The sequence below is a fragment of the Python bivittatus genome, unplaced genomic scaffold (assembly GCF_059951505.1).
Source record: "Python bivittatus isolate LINGU-HERP-01145 unplaced genomic scaffold, Pbiv_v1 ctg000700_np1212, whole genome shotgun sequence".
In the NCBI taxonomy this organism is placed as follows: domain Eukaryota; kingdom Metazoa; phylum Chordata; class Lepidosauria; order Squamata; family Pythonidae; genus Python; species Python bivittatus.
The window spans coordinates 54190549-54207646 of NW_028277098.1; the positions used below are offsets into that span (position 1 = coordinate 54190549).

At 40.5% G+C, this 17098-nt stretch overlaps 1 protein-coding gene across 1 annotated transcript in view; it reads right to left on the reverse strand.

Annotated features, from left to right (window-relative positions):
* Window positions 1-17098, reverse strand: part of LOC103048694 (copine-5) — a 160630-nt gene that overhangs the window by 37338 nt on the left and 106194 nt on the right. Inside the window, exon 10 of the mRNA XM_088153182.1 lies at window positions 16962-17066. Within this exon, the coding sequence (XP_088009308.1) occupies window positions 16962-17066 (105 nt within the window). The remainder of the gene's footprint in view (window positions 1-16961; window positions 17067-17098) is intronic.

Below are 17098 nucleotides of genomic sequence, written 5' to 3' on the forward strand. Positions count from 1 at the left end.
TGTGCATCTAGGCACAAATCCAAATGATTTTCTTTTAAACTCAAGCTTTACACAGCCTATGTCCCAGTGACCTTGGACCACTTTCCTGCCAATACATAAAATTGGAGAGTTCTTTTTCTGTGTTCCAAGATGAATAGGTGCAAATTAGTCAGCATGTGTGACATGGACATTTTTGTGGTGGCAGCCCAGCACACGCCAAGGAAGCATTTTCTCCCTCAGAAGGTCCATTTGACTCCCTCTCTTTTTAGCTTCTCCCACCAGGTGAAGACAACGTCAGACAGAATTATGATCAACTCTGCTATTTCACGCTGGATCCCAACTTTAACCTTTTAGTTACATGTGATTTCTTTGTATCGGTTATTGGCTAATTATTTCTGTTTTACATGCTTTTACAATGTTTTTAGCCACTTGTGTTTCTCTTTGGTGTTGAAAGATGAGATATAAATTATTTTAGCAAATACATACAAATTGTTTTGTTTTTGTCTTTAAATTATGAAGAGGTATATATGGTGCCTTACATGCACTCTATCCATTTTGTCTGAGTTATACTTGGAAAGATGTGAACCATTTAAATGTTGATAAACAGGCAGGCTTCTGAGACAAAACTTGCAAATGACTGGTTGATATTGCTTGACCCCAACAGTTTAATATATGCCTTACAATGATACCAGGGGTATTCATTGTTCCTAAGTAGGCAATGGGGACAATGACACTTTACCCTTAACTACAATATAATTTCCAATGTCAGACATTGGTTATTCTCAGCAAATACTCCAGGCTAGTGGATTCTTAAACTCCTGTTAGAACAATGACAGTGATTAAATTGCCTGTGGCTGTATATATGCTGACAGGTGACATTTGAATTCTCAGAGGCACAGGAATGAGCGGAGATGTCAGACCACACTTGGAGCTCATTTACAGAGACTCTGCCACATCCCTTCACCTCCCACTTCAATGATTTGGGAATTGCTTTCTCAATATTTTCAATGCTTCTTGAAGTCAACCAAATCTTCCAAACTATGCACTCACCAGCAATTTAAAGAAAAGGCACATGTTATAAAAGCAAAGCAAAATAGAATAATGGTGGGCAATCCCAATTTTTCAACTAGATTATAATAGATTAGCAGGGATGGGCAACAGTTAAAAGAAAAAAAATCATTCTGATGGAAGAAGGTAAAGCTTTAACAAGTATTCATTGAAATAAATGAACATAACTGATAATAAGTATTCTATCTTTCTGTGAACTAGGAGATCTCACACAAATGCCCTGAAAATGGCATTACACAGTCTGGAAACTAACATTCAAGAAGAGTGTCCTTTTAGACCATTAAATGCCTGGATTTAAAGTTTCCTGGTGACTTTGATTCCAAGGATTTTCATACAATTACGGCATTCTACAAAATGTGCTCAAAGTGGCTGATAACTTGAGTCTTATTCCCATCCATAAAATGGAGAGCAGTCCCCTTTAAAAAACAAGCCTGCGGTGATTTTGTTGGTAAACAGCAATTCAGAGATATCAAATTCAGTGAATTATTTGCTGAGCTCCACTAAAGGCTGTTTTCTAAGCAGCCAATTGGGGTTGGCCACCTTTTCTGGATTGCTCAGTAAATGCATGCATGCACACTTTTGAAAGTGGAAATCTTGGGAGAACAACTTATTGTGAATAGCATAGGATGCACAGGTTTGAATTATGCTCATTACATTTGATACCAGACAGAAAAAAGAGAAACCTTCAGAAAATCAGGAATTCAGATATAGCTTTGTTCATTCTAAATTTTCCTGATATTTTTTCCACTTGTTAGCAAATTTCACAACCAAACCTTGTCTGAGTACCTAACCTCATCTATTTTGTAATGCCTGTTCAATTTCTCAAAGTTGACTGAAAACTTCCTGTTTGATTTTCACTACTAGCATAAATAATACACATCCTTCCCCTAGCAGCATCCTATAAGTAAAGTTAAATTAGAGTACTGCAACTGGGAAACAAAGTTTTCCTTGATAAAATACAGAAGCTCTGACTGCCCCCAAAACCCAAAATAAACACAGATTTTTGAGGGCAAATAGTATGATGAGTCACTGGGAGTTGGGCAGCATATACATTTAATAAATTATTATGAAGACGGAACATGATTTGTGTGCACACGAATGAGGCAGCTGTCACACGGATGGGACGTAAGAGCCATCCAGATCTGAGTTATAGCCAACCTTTTGTACAGCACCTCAAGGTGATCTGCATCACACTCCTTCCTGTTTTCCCCATGTGAGGTAGGCTGGGCTGAGAACAACTTTCAGGGAGCATTCGTGGCTGAGGGGGAGCTAGAACCTAGGTCTCCCACCTCCTGGTTCAATACCTTAACCCAGTGTTTCTCAATCTTGGCAACTTTAAGCTATGTGGACTTCAACTCCCAGAATTCCCCAGCCAGCCATGTTCCACTGGCATGAAACACTGCCTTAACCACTACAAAGTACCCATTGGTTCTCAGGATCTGCTTCTGGAAACTCTATTCGATTTCTTTCCCCCAGTTTTATATTTACTAACACCTGAACTAGCTCTTTTTTGTTCTTTTCCCATTTTTTTTGCAGGTTGTTGGGTGGGGGAGTTTGGCAACCAATAGGTCTATCAGAGATTGGTAAATGGTTAAAGAGCAGAAAGCAAATGAGAATAAAAGCCTTTCAGATTAGATAAATGGGCAAAACAGGGTCTATCAAGAAACTGCATTAGGACTGCAGTTTTATGTTATTTATTTATTTCAAATGGTGATAAGTTGCCAAGTTTATTGATGATACCAATGTTACAAGGTTGGTAACATCAAAAAAGGATTAGAGAGCTCTCTCAAAAGAATTGCCCCCACCTGGGTGACTGAGGTTTAAATTGAAAATCCAGTTCAATGTAAACAAGTGCAAAGTAACGCACAATAGTGCAACACACTCTGCCCTCAGACTTCACAGATACACAAATGGGGACTGAGCTGGCAGTAACCGCCCAGGAAAGATCAAGAAATGGAACTTGGAATCAACAGTTCCATGAAAATGTCAACCCACTATGACTGTAAATTCCATTCTTGGAATTGTTAGGAAGGAAACAGAAAATAAAATGCCAATATAATGATCAAGTGCCCTTATAAAGCCTTATGCTGAGGCAGCACTCAAAGTAAGTGCACAGTTCTATTCACTGCACCTCAAAAAGGATATTGTAAAGCTTGGAAAAAAATACAGGAAAAGTGACCAATATTATAAAGAACTTGAGGAGGAATTGTTGGAACCACTAATAAACCCAATGAAGGAAATTAAAGAGACAAATGTGATACCACAAACATGAGAAGAAGCATACATAACTTTGATTTAACAAATTAAGGAATGATCTGGAGAAACCACAGTCATATAGATCAATCAGTTAAACACAGGCTATAAAATTTTTATAACAATATTGGGCATGCGAAACACGATGGCGATATATACATATACCATTTTACATTCTGTGGAAAATGTGAGTTTCTCTGACAATATTAGATCCTGAAGCGATCCAATTAATGTAACCACTGGAGAAATTCAAGACTGATAAAAGGAAGCAATTCTTTACAATACAAATAGTTTGCTATTATCAGATATGGCTATAGGGCATTGAATTAACTGATTTTCAAAGGGGAGAACACAATTCATGGAGGATTAGGCAATGGATGGCCACACATTTTAATGCATCATAGATTGTTTCCATGAACAACAGGGAGTATTCTTTATGCATCAGCTAAAGAATAACAGTGGAAGAGGGTATTGTTCCCATGTCCTGCTTGTGAGCTTCTAGGGTACCTTTGGTGGTAACACAGAAGTAGCTGAGCCCTCAGCCTCAAGCCTGGCAGTGTGATTGTGTTGCTCTGGTTACAAAGAGACTAGGACTCAGATTATGATAAGGAACAGATTTCAGAGCATGGCACACAGGAGACCATGCCAAATAAAGGTATCTTTAATTTCTCCACTTTTATAAACATCCACTCTTCAGAGAGCAAGGATTTGCAGCAGCTTTATGATCCACCCACTGAAACAGGAAAAGGTTAATATTTTAAAGCAGACTTTCAATCAGGAAACAGAACGAGATGATTGCGTTTGTTGTCTTGATCTGTGACTAGCTTGGTCCCAATGTCATGCGTTTCCATAGCAACAAAAGCTAAAAATATACCATCTAAAATGGGGGAAAGGCCCACGCAGCAGTCAAAACAAACTAAATAAAGATCCAACTGCAATCATAATGAGGAGAAATGATTTTAATAATTTCCCTGGACTTGTTCAGGAGGTGATGAAACAAGATGGAAGAAAAGAACAGATTTTGGAGATAGGATGCTCGCATTTCTATCAATCACTGTGGAAAGGAGCCTCAGTTGTGTTGGAAAATGGGATTCCTCAGGCCACATTTCTGTGTGATCAAGTGTAAAAGCACTACCTTTGTTTCACAGGAATAATGATGACTTATTTTGCAGTGTTGTTATAAAGATTACAGTAAACCAGTGGAGTGCTTTCAACTTCCTAAATTATTCTATATAGCCACATATTTTGAATACATACATCCAGTGAAGTGTCAGACTTAATGTATCAGCTTACGAAGACTCACAATCAAGTCTCCATAGATCTCACGTTGAGCCATTTGCTCTCTCACTCCAATCTACCTTTTAAGGTTGTTATAAGACGAAGAAGATTAGAGGACCTCCATATAAATGTTCTGGACTTACCAGAGAAATTGTGAATTATAAATGCAAACAACAACAGCAGTACAATATAGGAAGTTGATATCCTAAGCTGATATCCTTATGATAAAGTGCAGGCTAAGTATATTGGGAAATACAAAAACTGGAACTTCTTGTTCTTAAACTTTCTGCAATGAGGTAGATCAAGGAATGTCCATCAGAATCTAAATGTTTCCAAATTCTAGTTTGGAATTGCAACTAGAAGCTTAAGATGAAACAACTTTTTTTTTTTTTTTTTGAGTTAGGACGCTGTCCCAAAGCAGGTTACTTTAGCTGAGGCAACATTGCCTAGCAGCATTCTTTCATACAGATCTCAGAGGCATGTTCACGTGTATATATTTATCTGTGTCTATATACACACATACATGTATATATCTGTATACAAATGAACCTGTACATTAATTACACAAAGGTAGGGACATGGTTACAGATTTCATGCAGGCCCACAAACATTTGAAATCAGAAAACTGTAACTTTGATCTAAATCGCCAATATATAGTAATCAGGTAAACAGCTCTTCAAACTCTGTTCTCATCTCATGGATGTAGCCATTGATGTGAATTAGCAAGCCGCAACAGATTCTGAGTTGCTCCAAGAGATGGGGATTCAGAGAGATGGAATTGCTTTGCTGTTGACATTAAGGCTGATCAAAACTTTTGTGGCCATCAAAGCTCTCATTTCTACTCTAAACAAAATAAGATATGGATCAGGCAGCATTAAAAATTGGCTTCATAAAATAACCTGCAATATTTATAACACCATTATTCCAGCCCTAACATTTGGGAAGTACCTTTTATCTCAAGATGGAATAATATTAGTGATGCTGGTTTCATTTTTCACACACTTGTAGCTAGAAAACTAGTGGCAGGATTTCTATGCATATAGGAAAATTGCACAGACTTTGTGATCATATCAGAACACAGTATTTGGACCTTTCCTACATACCTTCTATTCTTAGAAGATATATCCTTAATTATCAAATAAAATAAGGAAATATAAATAAAAGCCTTGGAAAACTTCTGTGCCCCTCATTAAAAGTATAACAATGACATTTGGACTGGCGGCATTTTCTTTTCATTAAATTATTTGCATGTAACTAAGAAATTTCCACTGATTTATTTATATACATTTAATTCATTCAACATACATTTATCCAAGAAAATTATGAGGCACACCGTGGTTTAGCATTATGGCCAAGAGCAGGACAAAGCTATCATGAACTTAGTTTCAGATGTTCCTCTATTCAACCAATGTTTAGTGACACTTTCCATTAAAAGTCATCTCTTATTTTGTGCACATTATAAGTCATAGTTTAAAATGACTGTTAGCTATGAAGCAAGCTGACTTCAAGCCAGGGTTATGAAGCTGGTTTGTTTTAGCTAACTGAGGTTTATTTTAAGCTAGAGAGAAGCATGAGAGCCTGAAGCTCACAAATACTGCTTCCCAGTCATACACATAGCTCTAAATCATGGTTTAATAATTTTTTAAAGATTTTTTTACCCCATCTTTATTATTTTTACAAATAACTCAAGGTGGTTACACCTAAAGTTTTACATCTTAGGCGTAAAACTCATTACCTAATACTCCTTCCTCCTCTTTTCCCCACAACAACCACCCTTTGAGGTACGCTGGGCTGAGAGAGAGTGATATATTATGTGCTAATGGAGCTAGTTAGTATTACTTCCCAATTTCTACACTCCAGAGCAACCTTTCCCCAATCTTGGAGTTTGTCCTCCAGAAAAATGGACAAAGTGGGATAATATTATAGAAGAAAAAGTTTCTTACATGAACAATATTTGCCTTCCAATTTGCTCCTAGAAAAACTCATCATATTAGCACCCTCTCATTTTCTTAAAGACAGCCAGACATCAACAATCTAGTTTTGTCTGGATGAACTCAAACCACCACTATTCGACCAACTGCTGAGTCATTGAAATCACTATAAAATGAATAACATTCATACTTGTAAAAAATGGACAAAATCAAAGATCATTATCAGTGTGTGTGTGTGTGTGTGTGTGTGTGTGTGTAAATAAATATAAAAATTCTCCTCTCACCCCTATGGGTGGCATGTGTCTCCTCAATATCGGGTCCTCTACCAGAGGCCTGGGAGTTTGAGGGTTTTGGGCAGTATCTTAGCTGTTCCTATCACTGCACTCTTCTGGACAGAGAGCTCTGATGTTGTTCCTGGGGTCTGCTGGAGCCACTCTCCCAGCTTAGGAGTCAAAGCCCCGAGTGCTCCTACCATCACTTTGGTCTTTACTTTCTGCATCCTCTCTAGTTCCTCCTTCAGGCCCTGGTACTTCTCCAGCTTCTCATACTCCTTCTTCCTGATGTTGCTGTCACTTGGCACTCCTACATCTATCACCACTGCTGTCTTCTGGTCCTTGTGTACTATCACAATGTTGGGTTGATTGGACAATACCTGCCTGTCTGTCTGGATCTGGAAGTCCCACAGGATCTTAGCCCTGTTATTCTCCATGACCTTCTATGGAATCTCCCATCTGGACTTGGGAGGGTCTAGCTCATATACTGTACAGATGTTTCTGTATACAATGCCAGCTACTTGGCTGTGCTGTTCAGTATATGCTGTTCCTGCCTGCATGTTACATCCTGCCACTATGTGTTGGACTGTCTCTGAGGCCTCTTTGCACAATCTGCACCTTGGGTCCTGTCTAGTGTGGTAGACACCTGCTCCTATGGATCTGGTGCTTCGTGCCTGTTCTGCTGCTACGATGAATGCCTCAGTGCAGTCTTTTAGTCCAGCCCTTACCAGCCACTGATAGGATTTTCCAATGTCAGCCACCTCAGCTATCTGTTGATGTTACATCCCATTCAGGGGCTTGTCTTGCCGTGGCACTTCCTCTGCTTGAACTTCCTCCCATGTCTGCTGCTGCCTCAGGCATTCTCTCAGCAGCTCATCTTTGGGTGCCATCTTACTAATGTACCCCTGGATGCTCTGGGTTTCATCCAGGACAGTGGGTTTGACACTCATCAGACCCCGCCCACCCTCTTTGTGGCTGGTGTACAATCACTGGGTGTTGGACTTGGGGTGGAAACCTCTGTACATTATGAGGAGCTTCCGGGTCTTCACGTTGGCAGCCTCCATGTCCTCCTTCGGCCAGCTCATTATAGTGGCAAGGTATCTGATGACTGGCAGGGCATACATGTTGATGGCATGGATCTTGTTCTTCACATTGAGCTGACTCTTCAGGATCTGTCTTATCCTTTGGTGGTACTTGGATGTTGCTGTCTTCCCTGCCTCATCGTGGTTCCCATGGGACTGTGGGATACCAAGGTACTTGTAGCTGGTCTCTATGTCTGCTATGTGGCTCACTGATAGTTCCACCCCATCGGTCTTAACTACCTTCCCTCTCTTTACTATCATCCTGCCACACTTCTCCAGTCCGAATGGCATCCCAATGTCCTCACTGTAGATCCGGGTCAGGTGGATCAGTGAGTCAGTGTCTCGTTCACTCTTAGCATATAGCTTGATGTCATCCATGTAGAAGAGGTGGTTGATGGTGATTCCACTCTTGAACTTGTACCCGTATCCAGTCCTTCTGATTTTCTGGCTGAGGGGGTTTAAGGCTATGCAGGACAGCAGCGGGGACAGTGCATCACCTTGGTATATGTCGTGAGTGGACTTCCAGTGTTGTCTTCCACAGTCCCACTGAGTTCTTGAGGAAGGTCCTTAGTGTCCTGTTGACTTTGTATAGTGCCAGGCATACACAGATCCATGTATGCGGCATTGAGTCCTAGGCTTTCCTGTAGTCAATCCAGGCTATGCTCAGATTGGTCTGCCTAGACCTTGAGTCTCGGGCGACTGCTCTATCTGTGAGCAACTGGTGTTTTGAACCTCTGGTGTTGTTCCCAATGCCCTTCTGAGCTGTGCTCATGTACTGACCCATATGGTCCTGTAGCTTGGCAGCTATGATGCCTGATAGAACTTTCCATGTTGTGTGGAGGCAGGTTACTGGCTGGTAGTTGGATGGTGCTGTTCCCTTGTGACGGTCTTTCATGATCAGCACTGTCCTTCCTTGTGTTAGCCAGTCTGGGTGGGAGCCTGCTGCTAGCAGCTGGTTCATCTCTGCTGCTAGGCAGTCACGCACTGCTTTAGCCAGTAGGTGTGGATCGTGTCCGTGCCAGGTGCCATCCAGCTCTTCATGTTCTTGGCCTGCTGTTGGATGTCTGCTACTGTGATGGTGACTGGTTCCTGTTCTGGGAGACTGCTGTGGTCTGCTTTCAGGTCCTGCAGCCACTTTGCACTGGTGTTATGTGTCTTCTCTTTCTCCCATATGTTCTTCCAGTACTGTTCAGTTTCTGCTGCTGGTGGCTCTGCTGTTACTGTGTGGTTGCACTGCAGTTGGGAGTACACTTTGGATGGTTCTTTGGAGAACAGGGCATTTATCGTCTTGGCCTCTGCTTCTCTAGTGTATCTCCTTAGCCTGGCAGCCAGTGCTGTGAGCCTTTGTTTAGCAGTCTCTAGGGCTTCAGATGGAGTCAGGCCTGTATATTTTTTCAGTAGCCGAGCCTTATCCTTAATCTCCACACCCTTCGGTAGTTCCACCAGCTGACTGACTTCTCTTCGAGTTGCCTTGATCTTAGCCTCCAACCTCATCTTCCGGGGGGGTATGTACTGCTGTTCTTCTTGATTGTGTAGCCAAGCATTTCCAGGATTACAGCAGCTGTAGTTCATTGGTTTGAGTTATAGCGGTAGTAGGGATTGTCTGGAGAGCTCTATTGGCATCTTCTAGCATACTCTCTAATGGAGCTTCTCCACTGAGCCTTGGTAATTGGCCTCAAGGGTTGACTGTAGCTAGTTTATCCATGATTTTATGCCTCATATCAGCTGCTGTGCTCTGTAATGGTGGCAGTGACATTCCAGCTTCAGGTGTTAGCTGCACATCCAGTTGTTCTTCCAGGTCTGCTTCAGTCTGCGTTGCAATATGGAGTTGGTCTATCTCAAGTTGTGAGAGCAGCTTCCTCTTCACTATGTTCAAGCACTGGGTAACTAGTTGTTTCTTAGTTAGTGTGGATGTAGGTCTTCTACCTATCCGTAGTTCCCTCATACATTTCATATACCCCCTTTCATTAGGTCTACTGTTGAAGTAGCATTCCATCAATTCCAAGTTCTCTTGTCTTGTCCACATATGTTTTGTTCCAGTAGCCCACTTACTGTCAGATTGTTCTGGTTCCCCAACATCTGACGTGGACCTTGTTAATCCAGGCGACGTCCGAGCTGGCATGCCCCTCTTAGTTCGTGTCACTCTCATATTTGAGGTAGGCAGGTGAAGTATTAGGGGGTCTTTGCCCAAGGACCCCTATTGGTAAGGTAACTGGTAAAGTAGGTATCAGCTGGGATTGAACCCTGGTCTCCTGTGTCAAAGGCAGTGCTCTAACCACTACGCTATCCAGCCACTCTGGATATATGAGTTTTTTTTATCCCTTTATTATTTTTATAAATAACTCAAGGCAGTGAACATACCTAATACTCCTTCCTCCTCCTATTTTGAAAATATTATTCAAATTTTTAGAAACTAAAAAGAAAATATCAAATGAACACTTTCCAAATAACTCTGTTAGCAAACATTTGAAAAGATAATTTAAGCATGTCTACTCAGAATAAATTCCATTAAGCTCAACAGGTCTTAATCCCATTGTATATATTCATATACACTACTCTAGGAATAAATTCAACTGAACTCAGAGAGTAGTCAACTTCACTGTTTTAGTTATAAGGAGACATATTTCAGATTGCAGCTATACATCTCATTGCCTTCAGTAGAAAAGAATACTGAATATAGGAATCACATTGTTTTACAAAGAGAACTTTTAAAATGCAGACTTTTGGTAAGGTTGGATTTATTCAAATTTTTAGAAACTAAAAAGAAAATATCAAATGAACACTTTCCAAACACAGTGGGGCAAAAAAGTATTTAGTCAGCCACCAATTGTGCAAGTTCTCCCACTTAAAAAGGTGAGAGAGGCCTGTAATTTTCATCATAGGTACAGTAACTCTGTTAGCAAACATTTGAAAAGATAATTTAAGAAGGTTAAAAAATGGGCCAACATACTTTTTTATTGTTTTGTTTAATCTAACAGCATAAAGAGAGCTATAACATAAGATTAGTGAATACTCCAAAATCTGAGGGTCCACCTGGTTATAATTAAGCAGTTATCACTTTTCACAAAAATAGAATATGTTGGATTGACATTGGGAAATGTCTGTCACCTTGCTGGAATGATTAATAATTACTTCAGAATTTGAGTTTGGAGAAAGTCAAGATCATAGATAAGACTTTCTTCCTTTATATCTACTATAAAGGCTGCAACTAAGTGCACACATCCTATTCCTTTCAGTGAGGCTTATTTTCAATAAGAATATATGGAACTGCAACCTTCAAGAGTTTACTTTTGAATACAGTATGTGCACAGATAGCAGTGAAGCACTGTAGGAATTGGGGATTGGAACCAACTGCTGCATAAGGTTGTATAGCCAACAGAGGGTCAAAGTTCCCCTTCCTGCGCCATCCCTCCTCCATATTTCTGTGCCTAGCATTTAATGTTTTACGAAACATAAACATGCTTGCTAATTACATCATTAGTGTAATGTGCAGTTATGCCTTCTGTGTGGGCTCATATATCTGAAGGCTCTTTACCTCCTAGGAGATACAAATTCAGATGGCTTTTGTGAAACAATTGTGGTTGAATACTTTGCATGGTTAAACAGGCTCCATAGTATCCTGGAAAAATACTGGCACTACTGGAGGAATGTTCTGAGCTACAACTTTGGATGGAACCTGTGGCATGAACCCAGGAAGCTCCTCTGGCGAATATTCTGATTTATTTTCTTTTAGTAAGTAAGTGAGCCATGTATTTCAGGATTACATATTTGTTTAGCACTTTCTGGCTGTATTCACATAGCACATTTACCCAGTGCTACCTGAGCCATGGTTTACTCAATTATCTCAATTTACTGGTTCTCATAAATCACTGAATTAGAGGCTAACCATATAGGGTGGATTCACCCAACATGTGCCTGGTTAATCTGTGATCCTCTGGATCATGAGAACGCAGCTACAGAGTGAATGCTGGTTAGATACAAGTCAGGGATATCCAGTTTGAGTCTTATCTCTACCATGAATATACCAGGTGGATTTAGCAAGCCACTTTTGGCTACACCTATGCACCTATCTGAAATGGCAGTAGATAATAGTACTAATGGCTTGTTACAACCAGATAATGTAGTTTATGTACTATAGATGCTTGAAACTTCATAAAAATATTTATAACAATTTCCATTAGTTTACAAAATAGAAGTGGACTATACTTTTATCAATAAATGGAACCCAGGAAGAGTGGTAGCAGAACCCATTCTTCTCCTGGCTACCCATGGTCCATTGGTTTAATCTGCTCCTCATATCAGCTCTGATAATGGGAGAAGGGCCTCCACAGGCAGGGTAAAAAAGGCAAGATCATGACTGCAACCATGTGATCAAAGTCCTGCCCCCTTTTAATGTATCATGCATGAAAAAGGGGTGAGACTTCAATCTTGCAGTTGTGGTTGCCTTCTTGAATTTTTAGCACACACACACATCCTGCAGATGCCCCTGTACAGGCAAGTGAATGATCTGGGAAAATAATCTTTAAGCAATGAAGGATGGAGAAGATGGAGAAAAAACAGATTTAGCCCCCATTCTTCTAGGTTCCATTTTGTAAATAAGGCAGATCCTTGACCACTTTATAGCTAAACTAGTGAGTGCAACTTTATGAAACATACACATTTTCAGAGTGGCCCTCAGGGTAATATTCAGACATTACTTTATTAAAAACTGACTTTATTGATATAGCCATAACTTACAAACCACCATGGCTGGGTTCTCTAATCCAGAGGTCTATGGCTACATGTAGTCCTGAAGCAACAAGACTGCATGCTGAAATTCAGCACCACATTGTTTTGTTTTTCAAAATTTCAGGTGGGAACAAGAGTGGATAGCCTCTGGGAAGCAAACTACACCCTCCCTCACCCTTAAAATCCCTACAGATTTAAATTGTGTCATCAACATTCAGCAATTGAGCCACCAAATTTCAACAACAAATTTTCAAGACACTTAGGGAGGTGTGGAAGGGGGGAAATGGGAGTGCTTTGCTTCCCTTACCAAAGTTAAACCTCCACCCAACCCCAAGAAAGGCTGAGAAAGTCCAGTGACACACAGCTGGTGTGAAGATACAGTATGGAACCCAATTTTCCTAGGCCACTGATATTCTAATTAATTATGAAAAGAAGTCTTAGAGACAGAAGGCTTAGATTCTTAACACACTGCTAACTTTTGCCAATTCAAAATGTTACTCTTTGAACACATAGGGAGTTGGCAGATAAATTAACTGCTCACTTTTTAAGTTTAGATCCATTAGGTGAATATAGCAAGCAACTATTTCAGACACAAGTGTCTAAAGGCTTACTTTAAGCCAGTTTCTGCAGCAGATGAGAATCATCCAAAGATGCAACTAAGACATTTTAGGAAGATAAATCCACTAGGAATCAATAAATAGATTTTCTATTCATTGGCTTTATTTATTTACATATTAGTTAGATCTCTGTCTTGCCTTTCCCCAGCAGCTCAAGGTGACGTACATGGCATTGCCTTCTCCTATTTCTCCCCACAACAAACCTGTGGGGTAGGTTGGACCATGAGAAAGTGACTGGTCCAAAACCACCCAGTGAATTTCCATGGGTGAGAGCAGACTTGAACCAGGGACTCTTTGGCCCTAGCCCAAAAACCTTCATCACCCTGGCTTTAATTGAATTTTGTTTGAAATTAATTAAGAGAGGAATTTTATTTGCTTCAATCACCTCAAAAACTCTGAAATCTGTTTAAGAAAAATATACAGGGAATCACGTTAAAAAAAAACAGAGATATTTTTTAAAAAATTAAATTTAAATTAAAGCCAGAGTGGCTTTTTAATATTTACTTTCCTCCCGGAAAAGTCAGAGGGCATTTCCTGCTTTCGATTTATATGGAGCTTTCTCAGAACTAAGTTATATTCTATTAACAGGAAGCACTGAAGTGAGAATAGTGAAGCAGAGCTGAGCTGCTGATCAACAGAAAATATGCTGGTAAATTAAAGCATAGCTCTCAAACATACACAGATGCAAAGATTCAGTTGTGACACAGGAAATCATAAAGCTGAATGAAGAGTATATTGCCCTGATAAAGGATCCAGTCATTCTTCCCCTCATGGTACAGGGTGCTCTTTAGGACTTGGATTAACATCCCTCATCAGCAAGGCCACCTGTCCTGAACGGAAACAGACCTTTGCTGTGGACTGAGGCACAGGAGCGGCGGCAGGTTTTGTCAGTGTAAGAGTAATCCATTACCAGAGTTTCTCCCGGCAAACCTTTTCTAGTTTTTGGGTTCATTTCCATCCATCTATCACCCCTTAAGTACGTTTCAGTTCCATCTCTGAAGTGAGAAACAGCCTTCCCAAGGGAGCCCTCCCAGCTCCCCCCGCAACTTTTGTCTTTTCACTAATGCTGACAGAATAACAGCCCCCTAATTTAGAACAGCTCTGAGGACTGTCAGTGTTTTTTAAGCCCCCTTAAGAATCTTAAGGGAGGAAGAGTCTTTTGGATTACTAAATTCCTGGATGTGACAACTTCTGCCACGCACTGGGCAAATTCATGGGGCCATAGACAGTTGCTGTATTTAATATTTAAAATATTTAGATATTAATATGAAATAGTAAATCCATGTCTTTTCTCCTTCTATATACAGTATACAGTAAACTAAACCTCAGTCTGGGGACAAATCTTACCTATCCAAGCTATCTTTGCAGGAGCCTCTTTGCCCCCCCCCCCATTAACTATTTCTACAGCCAAGTCAAACAAATTCATTCTCAGTTGAAGCCACAATTCCCTTTCTTTATGGGTCATTAAGTCAAGGCCAAGTTTCAATGGTGGGTGCTTATAGGTGACTCTAATACATTTTGGGCACGTATGACAGTCTGTTGCATTTTCATCTAAAAACAGGTAGTAGCACCTAGCTAACCTTGGCTGATCTAGAATTCTAAGCATGGGTGGCTGTGGTGTATCCCAGATGGTTGAGGAACATCCGGAAAATCTAGGGATATTGGCTAAACTGAGAATTTTTAAAAAAAATCCCAGAAGAAGGAAATGGCAAACCTCTTTCACATCAAATCAAGAAAAGTGGATGGATGTGCTCCTGTAAGTCACAAAGAATTGAATGTGACTCAAAAGCAACTTTATTTCAGTCAATGAGATGTGTATGCTGGCTCCTCTCTTTCCTCTACCAGACCTCTACATATTCAGCTGAGAAATTGCAAGGCAAATACTGCTCTCTATGCGATCTGGGATCTGTTTTTTATTAGGATACTGGATTGCACAGAGAGCTCCCCCTCACCATTGGCTGAATGACCACACTCAAAAAGTACTTGTTGATGGCTCTGCTTCAGCTTGAGACACTGCCCATCTCCATCTGTTTCCACTAATCCAGCGAAGTCAGCTACAGTAGGCACGCTCCAGGTCCTGTTGATTAAGCAGTGTCATCTTGAGAGACTCAGGAAGCATGCCTTCTCGGAGATGACTCCTGCTCTGTGAAATGATACCTGCCCAGAGATCCACACTACTCTCACCCCTTTGACTTTCCACAAACTGTTAAATATCTGATTGTTCTCCCAGGACTTGGATAGGATGATGGATGATGGCGCCTTTGGTTTGGTTTTTTGCCATTTGGTCTTTTTGGTTCTGTTTTCTGGTCAGTTGTCTTCTTTTTCTTAATATATTTTAATTTTTTATCTGTAAGCTGCCCAGAGTCGTCGTGGTGTCAGATGGCCTCAAAATTAAAATCAAATCAAATCAAATCAAATCAAATCAAAGTATCAAGTGGAGTGCTCTGTCCTGGACCTTGTGCTGTTCAACATTTTTATCAAAGACTTGGATGAGGAAGTTGAGGGACACTTAGAGAATATGCCTATGTATGTATGTATGTATGTATGTATGTATGAACGTATTTGATTTATATTCCACTTTTTGTACTGGAGCTCAAGGCAGCATGCATAGTGTTCCCTCTTCCTAATTTCTCTCACAGCAACAATCCTGTGAAGTAGGTTGAGCTGACAGAGTGTAACTGACCCAAAGTCAGTGAATTCCATGGCTGAGGGTGAACTAAAACCTTGGTGTCCCTGCTCCTAGTCCTACACCTTAGCCACTATACCACACAATGCTGGGTGAGTCTAATATGAATAAATGGAATTTAATAGGAAGAAATGTAAGTGTTGCAGTCTCTGTAGGAAAAATGAAAGATATAAGTGTAGGATGGGGAAGACCTGAGTTGATAGTAGTACATGTGAAAGAGATTTGGGTGTCCTTGTCCAAATCTATTTACAATTACAAATGTAATTGGTCTGCTCTATTTTGCCCTGGTCCAGAGTCTTGCAATACTGTGTCTAGTTTTGGACACCTACAATTCAGAAAGGACCGTGAGAAGTTGGATTAAGTTAAAAAAAGAGTCATCAAGATGATGATGGGTCTGAAAACCATGTCCTATGAAGGAACTAGCCTACAGAACAGATAACTGAGGGGATATATGATAGCAGGCTTCAAATATCTGAAGTATTGCCACATATTCTCTATTGCCCCAGGAAGCAGGACCAGAAGTAATGAGTAAAACATCAAGGATGTTGGTCCTGACTCATCAAGGTCCTGACTGTATGAGTTATTAGACTGCCACATAAAGTGGTAACTTCTCCTTTTCTGGATGTCTTCAAACACAAGTTGGTCATCTGTCAGAGAAGCTCTAATGGATCCCCCACTAAGCAAAAGGTTGGATTAGATGACCACAAAGATACCTTCCAACTCTGAGATTCTATGATTTCAGCTAACGTGACTACCCTTCTCCATCTGATCTCTCAGCTGAACATGTGGAAGAACCAGTGACTAGGATGCAGGGCTGCATGAGCAGCACCAGTTTGAAGCTCCTCATATGTGAATGCCTGAAAAGGGCTATGTATTCATGTCTTCTAACCTAATCTTTTCCAACCTGGTCCCCTCTAGATGTGTTAGGATTACAACTCCTAAACATCCAGCCACTCTGGAACTGTGATGCTAATATGGTGGGCACCAGGTTGGACATGGCTGCTCTAACACCACTTTTAATGAACACATCAGGACAGCTGTTAACTCTAATTCTATGGAGATTGTACCTGTCATAGTCTCCATTGCACAAGGCTCGCACAGGGATAGCGAATGACTGCCATACCGGATTCAGAGTGTTCTTCACCACCTCCGTTTTATGACAGATAGTAAACCTAGCAGGATACAGAAAGTCCATTTAGTTATA